Source organism: Oncorhynchus gorbuscha, linkage group LG22 (genome assembly GCF_021184085.1).
Source record: "Oncorhynchus gorbuscha isolate QuinsamMale2020 ecotype Even-year linkage group LG22, OgorEven_v1.0, whole genome shotgun sequence".
Taxonomy (NCBI): Eukaryota; Metazoa; Chordata; class Actinopteri; order Salmoniformes; family Salmonidae; genus Oncorhynchus; species Oncorhynchus gorbuscha.
Window position 1 is genome coordinate 30932913 of NC_060194.1, and position 19387 is coordinate 30952299.

Consider the following 19387-nt stretch of genomic DNA (forward strand, 5'->3'; position numbering starts at 1 on the left):
GACACAGTCTTTGTTAGTGAGTTGCGACGGTGTCACTGTATTAGCCTCAAAACGGGAAAAGGTGTTTTAGATTGTCTGGAAGCCTGATGTCGACGTCCGTGACGTGGCTGTTTTTGTTTTTGTAGTCTGTGATTTCCATGGTCATGCCACAAATACGTTTCGATATTGAAACATTGAATTGCGACTCCACCTTGTCCCTGTTCTGGCGTTTCGCTCGTTTGATTGACTTGTGGAGGGAATAACTACACTCTCTAAATTCAGCCATATTTCCAGACCTCCCTCCATGTTTAAATGCGGTGGATCGCGCTTTCAGTTTTTCGCAAATGCCGCCATACATACACGGTTTCTGGTTAAGGAAGGTTTTAATAGTCACAGTGGGTACAACATCTCCTATGGACTTCTTAATAAACACACTTATCGAGTCAGCATGTAGGTCAAGGTTGTTCTCTGAAGCTGACCAGAACATATTCCAGTCTGCGTGATCAAAACAATCTTAAAGTGTGGCTTTCGATTGCTCAGACCAGCATTGAATGGTTCTCGTCACTGGTACATCCCCTTTGAGGTTCTGCCAATAAGACGGATCGAGCAAGATGGCATCGTGGTCGGATTTGCCAAAGGGAGGGCTTTTATGCATTGCGAAAGTTAGAGTAGCAGTGATCAAGAGTATTATCCCTGCAAGTCGTGCAATCAATATGCTGATAGCATTTAGGTAGCCTTGTCATAAAATTTGCTTTGTTAAAATCCCAAGCTAAAATAAATGCAGCCTCCGGATATATTGTTTCCAGTTTACATAAGAATCCAATGAAGTTCCTTGAGGGCCGTCTTGGTGTTCATTCGAGGGGGAATGTACACAGCTGTGACCGTAACTGACGAGAATTATCTTGGTAGGTAAAATGGCCAGCATTTGATTGTAAGGAATTCGGTCGGGTGAGCAGAAGGACTTGAGTTCCTGTATGTTGTTATGATTACACCATGAGTCATTAAACATAAAGCATACACACCCGCCCTTCCTCTTCATAGAGAGGTGTTTATCTCTGTCGGCGCGATGCATGGAGAAGACCGGTGGCTGAACCGATTCCGACAACATATTCCGAGAGAGCCATGTTTCCGTGAAACAGAGAATGTTACAATCTCTGATGTCTCTGTGGAAGGCAACCCTTTGCTCGAATTTCATCTACCTTGTTGTCAAGAGACTGGACATTGGTGATTAGTATACTCGGGAGCGGTGAGCGATGTGCCCATCTACGGAGCCTGACCAGAAGGCCGCTCCATCTGACCCTTCTGCGGCGCCAATGTTTTGGGCCGCCTACTGGGATCAGATCCATTGTCCTGGGTGTTGGTCCGAACAGAGGATCCACTTTGGGAAAGTCGTATTCCTGGTCGTAATGTTGGTAAGTTGACGTTGCTCTTATATCCAATAGTTCTTCCCGGCTGTATGTAATAAGACTTAAGATTTCCTGGGGTAACAATGTAAGAAATAGTTCATAATAAAAAAAAATACTGCATAATTTCCTAAGAACGCGAAGAGAGGCATCTCTCTCGCCGCCATTGGGTTACTGAGTTACACGGACACATTCACATATTAACACATCTACAGTAAACTCACATTGAGGACCACTGAGTCATCTAAATCACAATAAACCATTTTTCATTACTTAAAAACAGAATGGGACTGAGTATATCAGTGAAAAAAGCAGTGGTGTAAATTACTTCAGTAAAAATACTATACTTTACTATTTATCTTTTTGACAACTTTTACTTCAGCTCAGTCCCCTCCTGTACTCCCTGTTCACCCACGACTGCATGGCCAGGTACGACTCCAACACCATCATTAAGTTTGCTGACGACAAAACAGTGGTATGCCTGATCACCGACAACGACGAAACAGCCTATAGGGAGGATGTCAGAGACATTGCCGGGTGGTGCCAGAATAACAACGTAACCAAGACTAAGGAGATGATTGTGGACTACAGGAAAAGGAGCACCGAGCACGTCCCCATTCTCATCGAAGGGACTGTAGTGGAGCAGGTTGAGAGCTTCAAATTCCTTGGTGTCCACATCAACAACAAACTAGATTGGTCCAAACACACGAAGACAGTCGTGAAGAGGGCACGACAAAGCCTATTCCCCCTCAGGAAACTAAAAAGATTTGGCATGGGTCCTGATATCCTCAAAAGGTTTCTACAGCTGCAACATCGAGAGCATCCTGACCGGTTGCATCACTGCCTGGTACGGCAATTGCTCGGCCCCCAACCACAAGGCACTTCAGAGGGTAGTGCGTACGGCCCAGTAAATCACTGGGGCAAAGGTTTCTGCCATCCAGGACCTCCACACCAGGCGGTGTCAGAGGAAGACCCTGAAAATTGTCAAAGACCCCAGCCACCTGAGTCATAGACTGTTCTCTCTACTACCGCATGGCAAGCGGTACTGGAGTGCCAAGTCTAGGACAAAACGGCTTCTCAACAGTTTTTACCCCCAAGCCATAAGACTCCTGAATAGGTAACCAAATGGTTACCCAGACTATTTGCATTGTGTGCTTCCCCCCCAACCCCTCTTACTGTTGTTTTATTTCTTTACTTACCCACACACACACACACACACCTTTTTTCCCGCACTATTGGTTAGAGCGGTAAGGTCTTCACCTGTTGTATTCGGCACACGTGAAAAATACACTTTGATTTGATTTGATCCTAAAGAAAATATTGTACTTTTTACTCCACACATTTTCCCTGACACTCAAAAGTACTCATTACATTTTGAATGCAATTCACACACTTTCATCAAGAGAACATCCCTGGTCATATCTACTGCCTCTGATCTGGCGGACTCACTAAACACAAATGCTTTGTGTGTAAATTAGCTATACCCCTAGCTATCCGTAAATAAAATAAAAACATGAAAATTGTGCCATCCGGTTTGCTTAATATAAGGAATTTTAAATGATTTATACTTTTACAGTATCAAACTTTCTTGTTAAATAAAGGTTAAATAAAAAAGTCAACTTGTTTTACTATATTTACTAATTACATTTACCTTTGTTACTTAAGTATATTTAAAACCCAAATATTTTTCTTAAGAAGTATTTTATTGGGTGACTTCCACTTTTACTTGAGTCATTTTATATTAAGGTATCTTTACTTTTACTCAAGTATAACAATTGGATACTTTTCACTCCACTGGAAAATAGGAAACAAAAAAAGTAATTATCACCAATGATAAAGTAGCCTGCACTGATTAACCCAAATCAGCTCCAACACCACTGTCGGAACTAGAAGCACAAGCATTTCACTCCACCTATATTAACATCTGCTAACCATGTGTATGTGACAAATAACATTTGTTTTGATTTGACCTCTAACCAGCAGCCACGTGCCAAGTGAGATTTGAACTCTTGTCATTCTTCCCCTTCTTGCTTAATTGATGAAGTGATATCACACTAAGGTGAGGCTCTACATTTGACATATTATGTGTGAGCACAGTATTCCATGTGTTGCATGGGTTTGAATGGAAATAGATCAGTCATTGAAGCTCTAGCCTGGCCAACACTCAGTCTCACCACTTTTTTCTCAGAATGGAAAGAACCATTTAATTCAGCTAGCTGTCACATTTTTATGGTAATACATTCACTTTTGTGGCGTACTATAATATGAAAAGTGTTTATTTTCAAAACGTGATAAAAAAAAAAAAAATGTACATTTGCATTTTTTCACCTGAATTGAATGTTTCATACCAGAGCCATGTGTTTAGAGAGATGGGACATTGAGGTTTCTTCAGTAGGATACATTGACATAACACTACAACATTATATGGCAGCTATGTTAGCTCCCTTGAACAGAATTAGTATTATGATGCATTTACATGATACTTCAAAATTATATGGCAGCCATGTTAGAAACCATTAACATTACATTGGGAATATAAAAAAAGGCTATGTAACTGATCATCTACAATTAGAACAATATTTTAAAAATGCTTCTATCTTTATCCACTTTCCTGGGTTTTGTCGCTGGCACAAAAGTCAGTCATTTAGCAAATCATGTCCATTATACTGTATTTGTCTGTTGAGTTACCCTCTTAAGAATTGGACCCTTAAAAAAAATTGGGGCTAAAATGACATACCCAAATCTAACTGCCTCTAGCTCAGGACCTAAAGCAATGATATGCATATTCTGGATACAAATTGAAAGGAAATACTTTGAAGTTTGTGGAAATGTGAAGTGAATGTAAGAGAATATAACACATTAGATCTGGTAAAAAAATATAGTACAAAGAAAAAAACATGTCCCCCCATCATCTTTGAAATGCAATGAGAAAGGCCATAATGTACTATTCCATGTTAGGGGCAATTTAGATCTTGTCCACTAGATGGCAGCATTGTACATGCAACGTTTTATACTGGTTCAATGAACCATTGCATTTCTGTTCAAAATGTTGTCTCAAGACTGCCGACATGTGCCTAATTGGTTTATTAATACATTTTCAAGTTCATAACTGTGCACTCTCCTCAAACAATAGCATGGTATTCTTTCACTGTAATAGCTACAGTAAATTGGACAGTGCAGTTAGATTAATAAGAATTTAAGCTTTCTGCCTATACCAAATATGTCTATGTCCTGGGAAATGTTCTTGTTACTTACAATCTCATGCTAATCACATTAGCCTACTTTAGCTCAACCGTCCCATGGGGGACACACCGACCCCATAGGTTAAGGTTTCCCTAAATATTTTTGCCACACTTAGGAATATAATCAGGAACATATCTTATTCATTTAGGCTAACCCGTGGCTTAGTCAGCCAGATGCGTAGACCGCTGTCACTCTCAGCTGTTTACGTGCTACCTAGCGTTACGTAAGCTTTGAGCTCTTGAGTGTTCCTGGACTTTTTTGTTATGGATCCCTTTGACAGTTTGAAGCCTGTGATATCTATTCCTCTTGGCCCATAGAAACTTTCTAAACAAAAGGAGAGAGCCAAGATCCACTAATGGGGAACAATAGGCTACTGTCTGCAAACATACAGAGGCTGCAAACAGAGTGCTGTGTCACTCCGACAATAAGAATCAATCCATCTTTCACCGGCAAATGAAATGCAAGAGACTTTCAATGTCTTTATTATTCCTTAAACCTTCCCTAAAGTGTATATAATCAAACTGAAAAAGCTTCCCTTTATTTATCCTAAACGAAAAACCTGTAAAACCCCCATAAAATTGTTGCGTAAGTTGCTTAAATGTCCAAAAAGAAAACACACATTGTATAGACTGTTCACCCTCTGGATACAATAAACTGGCTATGTGATATTTGCACAGTATAGTTGAAACAAATGTAGTATTTTAATATTTATTTATGTATCGATACTGTCTAAAACACAATCAGGATCATTTTTATATTGGAGTTCTGTTGTTTGGGGTGGGTTTATAGTGTTTACCACAAAACATGATTATTTGTCTCCCTAAAATAAAATAAAATATTTCAAATAAAATCACGTGTCTTTTCACTAGCCCAGGTTATGGTAAGATGAAACATGATCTCTTTCTCAAAATATGTCTGAAAATGCATATATCGCGTTTTGGAATGAAACTCTTCATATGTTTTTGTTTGGCACTAAAAATGTAATATAGTATATATACCAGTTCCCCAAATAGCGGCCCACAGGGGATTTTATTTGCCCCCAATGTTTTGATAGGTACATTTTTTGATTATTATTTATTATTATTTATTGTTGGACAATAAAACCCCCAGAAAACCAGCTCCAAGGCATTTACATTTTGTAAATCTGTTCCAAAGTATTCCCACGAATAGAGAGATTACTTCGACTAACCGGTGCCCCCCCCTCCACACACTGACTCTGTACCAGTACCCCCTTGCATTTAGTCTCCCTATTGTTATTTTAATGCTGCTCTTTAATTACTTGTTACTTTTATTCATATATATATATATATATATATATATATATATATATATATATGTGTATGTATGTGTATATATATATATATATATATGTGTGTGTGTGTGTGTGTGTGTGTGTGTGTGTGTGTGTGTGTGTGTGTGTGTGTGTGTGTGTGTGTGTGTGTGTGTGTGTGTGTGTGTGTGTGTGTGTGTGTGTGTGTTTAAACTACATTGTTGGTTAAGGGCTCATAAGTAAGCATTTACTGTAAGGTCTACTACACCTGTTGTATTTGGCACATGTGACTAATAAAATTTGGTTTATATGTGATCTTTGACAAATATTATATCTGTTTTGGCTTCTTGCGGTCAGTTTGCATTTTGCAGTCTACTGTATGTTCCGGCCCCCTGACCATCGTCTCCAGACAAAAAAAGAGAGAAAAAAAGGAAAAAGAAATCAGCCCACGGCTGAATCTTGTTGATGATTCTGAAATATACATTTGAAAAAGGTACATACTGTACAGTATGTAGTTATTAGGGGTAGTATGAAGCAGCTCTACTTTACAGTGGGAACCACTTGTCCCATTGTCCACTGAACCGCAGTATGTAAGGCAATATTTGTGGCATCAAATATAACCAGTTAAACATCCTGTAGGTATATCTGTCACCAGATTCTTGTACTTATCTAACCAACTCATCGTCCCCATCCCTTCTTTTTCCTTCTCTTCAACCTCCACTTCCTCCCTCCTTAGTTGGATGAAAAGGCCGAGGTGTGGGAATCCAGACAAACTAAAAGGCAACTCGAGGTCGCGGAAGCGGAGGTATGCACTGACGGGGCAGAAGTGGCAACGAACACATATCACTTACAGGTGAGAGACGTAGGCCGGCACGTACACACATCACCTAAAGGTGAGAGACGTAGGCCGGCACGTACGCACATCACCTAAAGGTGAGAGACGTAGGCCGGCACGTACGCACATCACCTAAAGGTGAGAGACGTAGGCCGGCACGTACACACATCACCTAAAGGTGAGAGACGTAGGCCGGCACGTACACACATCACCTAAAGGTGAGAGACGTAGGCCGGCACGTACGCACATCACCTAAAGGTGAGAGACGTAGGCCGGCACGTACACACATCACCTAAAGGTGAGAGACGTAGGCCGGCACGTACACACATCACCTAAAGGTGAGAGACGTAGGCCGGCACGTACACACATCACCTAAAGGTGAGAGACGTAGGCCGGCACGTACGCACATCACCTAAAGGTGAGAGACGTAGGCCGGCACGTACAAACATCACCTAAAGATGAGAGACGTAGGCCGGCACGTACACACATCACCTAAAGGTGAGAGACGTAGGCCGGCACGTACGCACATCACCTAAAGGTGAGAGACGTAGGCCGGCACGTACACACATCACCTAAAGGTGAGCGACGTTAGTCAACTATTATTATAGGGTTCCATGTTTGTCAGTGTAGCTATTAATTTGTGTTCTCACTCTCTCTTCCACTCTCTTTCGCCTTGGTCTCATATGCCCTCTGCATTTCCTTGGATACAGCACATATGAGCACACACAGAAATGGATTTACACAGAATAACATTTTGTGTGTAAATAGAAGTCAAGTCAGAGAACAGAATAAAGTTATGGAATGTTTTTCAACCTCTTCTTTGCATTCCTTTGCAGTTAACTTTTGTTTGCATTTTAAGAATATCAGCAGACAAACTACTTCATTTCAATAGCAAGGATGATCGAGGACAACTTTTCTCTTGTCCAATTCTCTAAGATTCTCCATGTAAATCATCCAATAATCTTACCAAAATATTCAAATTCTCCATCTTATCACCATTGCTAATGGGGTCTGAGAGAGCAGGATAATGGGTCCTCCTCAGTGCAGTGGGAAATTGACAGGTTACAGCCGGCATAGACGATAACTCTGTAAATTTATTCAAATCCTTCCTTCCTTCTTGCATGTGGATTGATGAGGCACCTCTTCTAATGGAATGTCAGTCTGCTTGGCTGTGCTGTCTGGCTGCACTCGCTCTGTAAAAATGAGTTGGGGAGAGAAGACAAGGCGAAGAAGATTTCTCTCGCTCTCACCGTCTGCAAACGACTGATAACGACAGCCATGTTAAAAGTGCAGTGAAAGCTGCTGGGCTTGTTGGAATAGTTTAAAAGTGAAACTTTTAGAGTGCCTCATCATCCATTTTAGAGAATATTCTCCCCAGGCAATAGTGGGAGAGGTGGTTTGAATTTGGGCAGATATGTGCTTCTGTCTGTTTTTCTATATTTAAAATGCTGTTTTTGTTGGGGCCTGCTTTGTGCTAAAGCTTCATCTTAATGATGTGAAATGTAGCAAGGTGTTAAATATTTTCTTCCAAGTATTGTCAATGTCTTATATTGTCTTACCAGTACACAATGGCTCGTCTAACTGGTGGTACCATCCAACTCTACAATACCACCCCCCCCCCTCAAAACCCCACAAAGGATGGATTACGCAATCTGTTTTCCACTCTTTTATATTTTGTCTCTTAACATCAGGACCCAGATTCACAAAACCTAAGAAGACACTTCTTCTTTACTGCTATTTTAGACTTATCAAGTTAAGCAAAAATGTTATGTTCTTGCGCTATTTCTTATGTTTTCCCTAAAGCGAAAAGTTAAGCAAAAATGTTGGGGGGGGGATTTGTTTGACAATTATCACTATTACTGCAGATTTATTATGGTCATTTTCTGAAATTGCAATCCCCAAAAATCTAACATATCTCATATGTTTCTTCTTAGGCAAAATGTGAAGAAGATATTAGATTATTGTAAATCTTTTTAAGTCCAAGATGGCTAAATAATTTTCTTAAATTCATGGCAGTGAGAGAATAAGCTCATGAAAGCAATTGAACATGTTTAATTCACTCACAAACTCTGAAAGTTTCAGTATTGATTATTTTAAACCCAAATTGTTTTAGAACAGTAATCTCAGTAGGAAATATGCTAACATGATTGCCATTTCTAGCTTCATAGCTAGCTAAATTGGTTGCCTAGCAACAAACATCTTAAGAAGCAGGGGCACAACTTTTAGAAGTGGTGGGGACATCATTTTTTATCTAGATGGATAAACACTCCAAACAGCCTACCCGACCACTCGGAGGCATCCGCATGGTCCTAAAGCACACCGTTCATTGTTTTGTATAAAACTGCGGGGGAAATACAATTTCAGAATATGGGGGGACTTGTATGTCGATATTTGAGAAGTTCATAAGAAAATTATTAAATCTTAAGATATTGTTGAGGAATTGCACTTACAAATTATCCCATGAACTTCTTTTTTCTTTTCAAGTTTCTTAATTGTTGCATAAGAAGTGTTTTGTGAATCGGGGCCGAGGCCTTTATTGTAAAAACATGCTGTCGATGTAAATACAAATATGTTCTTAATTGACTCACCCCCTCTTCCTCCCTCAGCATAAAGAACGTCACTCCCAAAGTGGGCGCCAGGGAGACCCACGATGCCATCCGGCGTGCGTTTGATGTGTGGCAAGGGGTGACGCCGCTCCGCTTCGAGGCTGTCCCTTACAGTGCCCTGGAGAGCGGCCGGCGGGACGTGGACATCACCATCATCTTCGCCTCAGGTGAGAATTGTATGGAATGGTTCTGGGGAGAGGAAACTGTATCTGAAACAACACTGTGTGTACAAAACATTAGGAACACGTCCCTAATATTGAGTTGCACCCACTTTTGCCCTCCGAACAGCCTCAATTCATCGGGATGTGGACTTTACAAGGTGTCGAAAGTGTTCCACAGGGATGTTGGCCCATGTTGATTCCAATTCTTCCTACAATGCTTCCCATTCTTGATACACACAGAAAACTGTTGAGCGTTAAAATTCCAACAGCGTTGCGGTTCTTGACACATTTAAACTGGTGCGCCTGGAACCTACCACCATACCTCGTTCAAATGCACTTAAATCTTTTGTCTTGCCCATTCACCCTCTGAATGGCACGCATACACAATGTCTCAAGCCTTAAAAATCCTTATTTAACCTGTCTCCTTTCCTTCATCAAGACTGATTGAAGTGGATTTAGCAAGTGACATTAATATGGGAACATAGCTTTCACCTGGATTCACCTGATCAGTCTATGTCATGGAAAGAGCAGGTGTTCCTAATGTTTTGGGAACTCAGTGTATGTCTGTTGCCCTAATTTTGTTTTCCTAGTGTAAACTTTGAAGATGAAATAAATTGATCTCACCTCAGGTTTCCACGGTGACAGCTCACCCTTCGACGGCGAGGGGGGGTTCCTCGCCCACGCCTACTTCCCGGGCCCTGGGATTGGAGGGGACACCCACTTCGACTCAGACGAACCCTGGACCTTAGGGAACCCCAACCATGACGGTGAGATGGAGGTGTGGGGGTGAGAGATGGAGGTGTGGGGGTTAGAGAGAGAGAGAGAGACAGAGAGAGAGAGAGAGGGGAACAGGAACAGAGGAACAGATGGAAAAAATGAATATGGTTGTGAGAGAATCATCTCAAAGACTAATGCCATAGAAGAAAACAAATATATGCAGTCTGCATATGTGATCATGCTGTATTGCACAGGACAAGGGCCCAGATTCACAAAACGTTAAGAAATGTCTTCTTAAAAGGTGCTACACATTTTTTGTATTGTAATTTCAGAAAATGTCAATAATATACAGTACCAGCCAAAAGTTTGGACACACCTACTCATTCAAGGGTTTTTCTTTATTTTTTACTATTTTCTATATTGTAGAATAATAGGGAAGCCATCAAGACTATGAAATAACACATATGGGAAAATGTATTAGCCAAAAAAGTGTTAAACAAATAAAAAATATATTTTAGATAATTCAAAGTAGCCACCTTTTGCCTTGATGACAGCTTTGCACACTCTTGGCATTCTCAAAACCAGCTTCACCTGGAATACTTTTACAATAGTTGAAGGAGTTCTCACATATGCTGAGCATTTGTTAGCTGCTTTTCCATCACTCTGCAAACCAACTCATCCCAAACCATCTCAATTGGGTTGAGGTCAGGTGATTGTAGAGGCCAGGTCATCTGTTGCAGCATTCCGTCACTCTCCATCTCAGTCAAATAACCTTTACACAGCCTGGAAGTGTGTTGGGTCATTTTCCTGTGGAAAATCAAATGATAGTCCCAGTAAGCCCAAACCAGATGGGATGGCGTATTGCTGCAGAATGTTGTGGTAGCCAAGCTGGTTAAGTGTGCCTTGAAGTCTAAATAAATCTTAGACAGTGTCACCAGCAAAGCACCCCCACATCATCACACCTCCTCCATGCTTCACAGTGGGAACCACACAAGCGGAGATCATCAGTTAACCTACTCTGCGTCTCACGAAGAGACAGTGGTTGGATCTAAAAATCTCAAATTTGAACTCATCAGACCATAAGACAGATTTGCACCAGTCTAATGTCCATTGCTCATGTTTCTTGACCCAAGCAAGTCTCTTCTTATTATTGGTGTCCTTTAGTAGTGGAATCTTTGCAGCAATTTGACCACGAGGGAATAAGGGCACAAGGCGAGACCCAAATGCAGACACAGGAGGCAGATGGTTGAGCTCCGTTATTTATTATAGCAAAAGGGGTAGGCAAAAGGCAGGTTGGGTACAAGCGAGAGTTTCTAAACCAGGTTAGAGTCCAAACGGTACAAGACGATAGACAAGCTCGAGGTCAGGGCCAGCAGGGGTTCCGTAACCGGGTCAAAATCCAAAAGGTACAAGACGATAGGCAGGCTCGTGGTCAGGCAAGCGGGCTCAGAGTCAGGACAGGCAAGGGTCAAAACCAGGAGGGCGAGAAAAGAGAGGCTGGAAAAAGCAGGAGCTGAGACACAAAAACGCTGGTTGATTTGACAAACAAGACGAACTGGCACAGAGAGAAAGGAAACACAGGGATAAATACACCGGGGATAATAAGCAACACCTGGAGGGGGTGGAGACAAGCACAAGGACAGGTGAAACAGATCAGGGCGTGACAGAAGGCCTGATTTACGCAGTCTCCTCTGATCAGTTGATGTTGAGATGTGTCTGTTACTTGAACTCTGTGAAGCATTTATTTGGGTTGCAATTTCTGAGGCTGGTAACTCTGATGAATTTATCCTCTGCAGCAGAGGTAACTCTGGGTCTTTCTTTCCTGTGGCAGTCATCATGAGAGCCAGTTTCATCATAGCGCTTGATGGTTTTTGCTGACGCACTTGAAGAAACTTTCATTTTCTTCAAATGTTCCAAATTGACTGACCTTCATGTCTTAAAGTAGTGATGGACTGACATTTCTCTTTGCTTATTTGAGATGTTCTTGCCATAATACGGACTTTTCACAAATAGGGCTATCTTCTGTATACCACCCCTACCTTGTCACAACACAACTGATTGGCTCAAGCTCATTAAGAAGGCAAGGAATTCCACAAATGAACTTTTAACAAGACACACGTGTTAATTGAAATGCATTCCAGGTGACTACCTCATGAAGCTGGTTGAGAGAATGCCAAGAATGTGCAAAGCTGTCATCAAGGCAAAGGGTGGCTACTTTGAAGAATCTCAACTATAAAATATATTTGGTTTGTTTAAAAAATAAAAATAAATGTTTACCTTTAGGCAAGTCAGTTATGAAGAAATTCGTATATACAATGACAGCCTACACCGGCCAAACCAGGACGACGCTGGGCCAATTGTGCGCCGCCCTATGGGACTCCCAATCACGGCCGGTTGTGATACAGCCTGGATTCGAACCAGGTTGTCTGTAGTGACACATCTAGCAATGAGATGCAGTGCCTTAGACTGCTGCACCACTCGGGAGTTTAAAATGTTTTTGGTTACTAGATGATTCCATATGTGTTATTTCATAGTTTTGATAGAAAATAGTAAAAAGAAAAACCCTTGAGTCGTTGTGTCCAAACTTTTGACTGGTACTGTACATGCACCATCGAGAGCATCCTGACCTGTTGCATCTCCACCTGGTATGGCAACTGCAGAGGGTAGTGCGAACGGCCCAGCACATCACTGGGGCCAAGCTTACTGCCATCCAGGACCTATTTAATAGGCGGTGTCACGGCCCATAAAATTGCCAGAGACTCCAGTCAGCCAAGTTTTAGACTATTTTCTCTTCTACCGCACGGCAAGCGGTACCGGAACGCCAAGTCTAGGACCAAAAGGCTCCTCAACAGCTTCTACTCCCAAGCCATTAGACTGCTGAACAATTCATAAAATTCGCCACCGGACAATTTACATTGACCCCTCCCTCCCATCCCACCTCACCCCTCTTGCACACTGCTGCTACTCGCTGTTTGTTTGTTACCTATGCATAGTCACTTCACCCCCACCTACATGTACCGATTACCTCAACTAGCCTGTACCGCTGCACACTGTCTCGGTACCGGTGCCCCCTGTATACAGCCTCGTTATTGTTATTCTTATTGTGTTACTTTTTATTATTACTTTTTATTTTAACCTACTTAGTAAATATTTACTTCTTCTTGAACTGCACTGTTGGTTAAGGACTTGTAAGTCAGCATTTCATGGTAAAGTCTACACTTGTTGTATTCGGCGCATGTGGAAAATAAAGTTTGATTTGATTTTTGATTCGATTTGATGTTCAGTGAGGCGGCAAGGGATTCGTCATTGAAATTCCCTGCGGCACAGGAGTCCACTAGAGCAGTAGATACAGCATATGAGGGACAGCCAGCTAGTGATAGACACTAGAAAGGGTTTGGTGGAAAGGGAGGATGGTGGAATAGTTGCACCAAACCTAGGAGACGGATGATCATGGGACCTTCCATCCCTCTACTCTTGTGGACCCTGGGTTGGGACATATCGGACACTGCTGAAGCTGGTGCCCCTCCTGTCCACAATAGGGACAGAGCCCCAGCTGTCTATGACGGTGTCGCTCAGCCGCAGGGAGGTGCCTGGCCCCTATCTCCATGAGTTCAGGCTCTGACTCAGATTGGTCAACAAAGGAGGGAGAGAGGTGATGGTGGTGCTGGTGCTCCCGCAGAACGTTATCCAGACAGATGGCCATCACGATAAGTGTGTCCAAGGAGAGGGTGTCATCTCGGCACGCCAACTCCGTCTGGATCTCCTCGCGCAATCCTCTTCAGAATAGGGTACATCCGGCGCCGACTGAGATGGCCGCCTCGCTTCGCGTTCCTAGGAAACTATGCAGTTTTTTGTTTTTTTACGTGTTATTTCTTACATTAGTACCCCAGGTCATCTTAGGTTTCATTACATACAGTCGAGAAGAACTACTGAATATAAGATCAGCGTCAACTCACCATCAGTACGACCAAGAATATGTTTTCCGCGACGCGGATCCTGTGTTCTGCCTTACAAACAGGACAACGGAATGGATCGCATGCAGCGACCCAAGGAAACGACTCCGAAAAAGAGGGAAACGCGGCGGTGTTCTGGTCAGACTCCGGAAAAGGGCACATCGCGCACCACTTCCCAGTATTCTTCTTGCCAATGTCCAGTCTCTCGACAACAAGGTTGATGAAATCCGAGCAAGGGTGGCATTCCAGAGGGACATCAGAGACTGCAACGTTCTCTGCTTTACGGAGACATGGCTTACTGGGAAAACGCTATCCAGGGCGGTGCAGCCAACGGGTTTCTCCACGCATCGCGCCGACAGAAACAAACATCTCTCTGGTAAGAAGAGTGGAGGGGCGTATGCCTCATGACTAATGGGACATGGTGTGATGAAGAAAACATACAGGAACTCAAATCCTTCTGTTCACCTGATTTAGAATTCCTCACAATCAAATGTAGACCGCATTATCTTCCAAGAGAATTCTCTTCGATTATAATCACAGCCGTATATATCCCCCCCAAGCAGACACATCGATGGCTCTGAACGAACTTTATTTAACTCTTTGCAAACTGGAAAACATTTATCCGGAGGCTGCATTCATTGTAGCTGGGGATTTTAACAAAGCCAATCTGAAAACAAGACTCCCTAAATTTTATCAGCATATCGATTGCGCAACCAGGGGTGGTAAAACCTTGGATCATTGTTACTCTAACTTCCGCGACGCATATAAGGCCCTGCCCCGCCCCCTTTCGTAAAAGCTGACCACGACTCCATTTTGCTGATCCCTGCCTACAGACAGAAATTAAAACAAGAGGCTCCCACGCTGAGGTCTGTCCAACGCTGGTCAGAACAAGCTGACTCTACACTCCAAGACTGCTTCCATCACGTGGACTGGGACATGTTTCGTATTGCGTCAGATGGGAATATTGACGAATACGCTGATTCGGTGTGCGAGTTCATTAGAACGTGCGTCGAAGATGTCGTTCCCATAGCAACGATAAAAACATTCCCTAACCAGAAACCGTGGATTGATGGCAGCATTCGCGTGAAACTGAAAGCGCGAACCACTGCTTTTAATCAGGGCAAGGTGTCTGGCAACATGACTGAATACAAACAGTGCAGCTATTCCCTCCGTAAGGCTATCAAACAAGCTAAGCGTCAGTACAGAGACAAAGTGGAATCTCAATTCAATGGCTCAGACACAAGAGGCATGTGGCAGGGTCTACAGTCAATCACGGACTACAAGATGAAATCCAGCCCAGTCACGGACCAGGATGTCTTGCTCCCAGGCAGACTAAATAACTTTTTTGCCCGCTTTGAGGACAATACAGTGCCACTGACACGGCCTGCAACGGAAACATGCAGTCTCTCCTTCACTGCAGCCGAGGTGAGTAAGACATTTAAACGTGTTAACCCTCGCAAGGCTGCAGGCCCAGACGGCATCCCCAGCCGCGCCCTCCGAGCATGCACAGACCAGCTGGCCGGTGTGTTTACGGACATATTCAATCAATCCCTATACCAGTCTGCTGTTCCCACATGCTTCAAGAGGGCCACCATTGTTCCTGTTCCCAAGAAAGCTAAGGTAACTGAGCTAAACGACTACCGCCCGTAGCACTCACTTCCGTCATCATGAAGTGCTTTGAGAGACTAGTCAAGGACCATATCACCTCCACCCTACCTGACACCCTAGACCCACTCCAATTTGCTTACCGCCCAAATAGGTCCACAGACGATGCAATCTCAACCACACTGCACACTGCCCTAACCCACCTGGACAAGAGGAATACCTATGTGAGAATGCTGTTCATCGACTACAGCTCGGCATTCAACACCATAGTACCCTCCAAGCTCGTCATCAAGCTCGAGACCCTGGGTCTCGACCCCGCCCTGTGCAACTGGGTACTGGACTTCCTGACGGGCCGCCCCCAGGTGGTGAGGGTAGGCAACAACATCTCCTCCCCGCTGATCCTCAACACGGGGGCCCCACAAGGGTGCGTTCTGAGCCCTCTCCTGTACTCCCTGTTCACCCACGACTGCGTGGCCACGCACGCCTCCAACTCAATCATCAAGTTTGCGGACGACACAACAGTGGTAGGCTTGATTACCAACAACGACGAGACGGCCTACAGGGAGGAGGTGAGGGCCCTTGGAGTGTGGTGTCAGGAAAATAACCTCACACTCAACGTCAACAAAACTAAGGAGATGATTGTGGACTTCAGGAAACAGCAGAGGGAACACCCCCTATCCACATCGATGGAACAGTAGTGGAGAGGGTAGCTAGTTTTAAGTTCCTCGGCATACACATCACAGACAAACTGAATTGGTCCACTCACACTGACAGCGTCGTGAAGAAGGCGCAGCAGCGCCTATTCAACCTCAGGAGGCTGAAAAAATTTGGCTTGTCACCAAAAGCACTCACAAACTTCTACAGATGCACAATCGAGAGCATCCTGGCGGGCTGTATCACCGCCTGGTACGGCAACTGCTCCGCCCTCAACCGTAAGGCTCTCCAGAGGGTAGTGAGGACTGCACAACGCATCACCGGGGGCAAACTACCTGCCCTCCAGGACACCTACACCACCCGTTGTTACAGGAAGGCCATAAAGATCATCAAGGACATCAACCACCCGAACCACTGCCTGTTCACCCCGCTATCATCCAGAAGGCGAGGTCAGTACAGGTGCATCAAAGCTGGGACCGAGAGACTGAAAAACAGCTTCTATCTCAAGGCCATCAGACTGTTAAATAGCCACCACTAACATTGAGTGGCTGCTGCCAACACACTGTCATTGACACTGACCCAACTCCAGCCATTTTAATAATGGGAATTGATGGAAATGATGTAAATATATCACTAGCCACTTTAAACAATGCTACCTTATATAATGTTACTTACCCTACATTATTCATCTCATATGCATATGTATATACTGTACTCTACAACATCGACTGCATCCTTATGTAACACATGTATCACTAGCCACTTTAACTATGCCACTTTGTTTACTTTGTCTACACACTCATCTCATATGTATATACTGTACTCGATACCATCTACTGTATGCTGCTCTGTACCATCACTCATTCATATATCCTTATGTACATGTTCCTTATCCCCTTACACTGTGTATAAGACAGTAGTTTTGGAATTGTTAGTTAGATTACTTGTTGGTTATCACTGCATTGTCGGAACTAGAAGCACAAGCATTTCGCTACACTCGCATTAACATCTGCTAACCATGTGTATGTGACAAATAAAATTTGATTTGATTTGATTTGATCTGTTGGATGCTGCCACTGTCCTGAAGGTGAGGACGTACTCTGTAGCTGTCTGGCCTTCCTGCCGTAGGTGGAGTAAGTGCTCATCTCAATCTCTGCGCTCTAGTGGATGGTCGAAGACCCTCCTGAACAGAGCCAAGAACACCTCATATGAAACCAGCTCCTCTTCTCCTCTCTCCCAGATGGCCGTAGCCCACTCCAATGCCCGTCCAGTCAGCAGGGAAATAACCATGGCAACCTTGCACCTCTCAGTGGTGGGGTTCCCATCTGATGAGTGAAATAGAGGGAGCACTGGAGTAAGAAGCCACGGGCATTTTGATGGAGTCCCATCGTATTTGTCCGGGAGGGACAAACGGACCTCACTGACCCGGATGGACTGCTAGATGGGCAGGGGTGCTGGCTCGCTGGGTCGACACATAGGAGAGAATCCTTCGCCCGAGACATTGAAGAACGGAGGACCTCTTCCATACCCGTCCCCAGTTGAGCCAGCTAGTCATGATCTCCATCTGGGAGATGTCTTGATCAACTGCTGCTTCCATGTGGTGAGGTGTTATTTTGTCATGTAGACGCAGGGAGTCAGGAAGCAGTTTGAGAGTTGAATATAAACAAACACGTACCACTACAAAAACAAGGAATGCGTCTGAACATGGAAACCGAGACAATAACGCCTGATGGGAATTTAAGAAATAATTGTAATCAATTGAAATGTTATTGTATAATGATCTGAATCTATTCTATAGTGTATAGGCTTTAACAAAATATTAATTCAAATATGAATAGGCCCATCATATACTAGGCCTTTACTTTGAATAAAGAGGGACAATCATTCAAGGATTGTCAAATGAATGTAGCTTTGGAAAAAGTACATGTGAATCGCTGTGGGTAAGTATCACTATTACTGCAGATATATTATGGACATTTTCTGAAATTGCAATCCCAAAATCGAACATATATAATATGTTTATTCTTAAGCAAAAAGTGAAGAAGAAATTAGATTCTTGTAAATGTTCTTAATTCCAAGATATATAAACCCTTGTCTTAAACTCAGGGCAATAAGATAATAAGCTAATGAAAGCAATTTAACATGTTTAAGTCACTCACAAACTTAATCTGAAAGTTTCAGTATTGATTATTTTAAACCCCAAAACATGTTTTAGAACAATAATCGCTGTACAAAAAAATACTAGATAGCAAGCTAAATCGGTTGCCCCGACAATATGACTGTTTTAATAAATAAACAAAACAATAAACACGAAACGCAAACAATGCACCAACATGAAACAGAGTCAATAACACTTGAGGAACTAACCAAGGAGAGTGACAGATATAGGGAAGATAATCAAGAAGGTGATGGAGATCAAGTGAGTGTCATAAGGCGCTGGTGCGCTTGTGACAGGTGTGCAGGATAATCAGCAGCCTGATGACCTAGAGGCCGGAGAGGGAGTATACGTAAGAGTACGCCCTCCCCAATGCACGGCTCCAACCGCAGGACGCTGACAAAGGGAACGAACCCAGGGATCAGGAGCGGACTGGTCACCCCTGCTGAAGAGCAGGAACCTGACGAGCCGGCTGGGGCGCAGACGGCTGGGGCGCGGGAACTTGACGAGCCGGCTGGGGCTCGGGAACCTGTCGAGCCAGCTGGGGCACGGGTGGTTGGGGTGTGGGAATTTGTCGAGCTGGGGCACGGGAACCTGTCGAGCCGACTGAGGCAGAGGAGCCTGGCAATCTGGCTGAGGCAGAGGAGCCTGGCGATCTGGCTGAGGCAGGGGAGCCGGTGGAAGCAGGGGAGCCTGGCGATCCGGCTCCGGTACCGCTTGCCGTGTGGTAGCAGAGAGAACAGTGTATGACTAGGGTGGCTGGAGTCTTTGACAATTTTTAGGGCCTTCTTCTGACCCCGTCTGGT

At 43.6% G+C, this 19387-nt stretch overlaps 1 protein-coding gene across 4 annotated transcripts in view; it reads left to right on the plus strand.

Annotated features, from left to right (window-relative positions):
* mmp16b (matrix metallopeptidase 16b (membrane-inserted)) overlaps nt 1-19387 on the plus strand; it is a 52209-nt gene that overhangs the window by 10709 nt on the left and 22113 nt on the right. For 2 of the 4 annotated variants that reach the window (XM_046322130.1, XM_046322132.1), the window contains exons 3-6: nt 3427-3441; nt 6632-6748; nt 9337-9503; nt 10127-10264. In XM_046322130.1, the coding sequence (XP_046178086.1) occupies nt 3427-3441; nt 6632-6748; nt 9337-9503; nt 10127-10264 (437 nt within the window). The remainder of the gene's footprint in view (nt 1-3426; nt 3442-6631; nt 6749-9336; nt 9504-10126; nt 10265-19387) is intronic. The other 2 variants (XM_046322131.1, XM_046322134.1) reach the window with 1 other exon arrangement.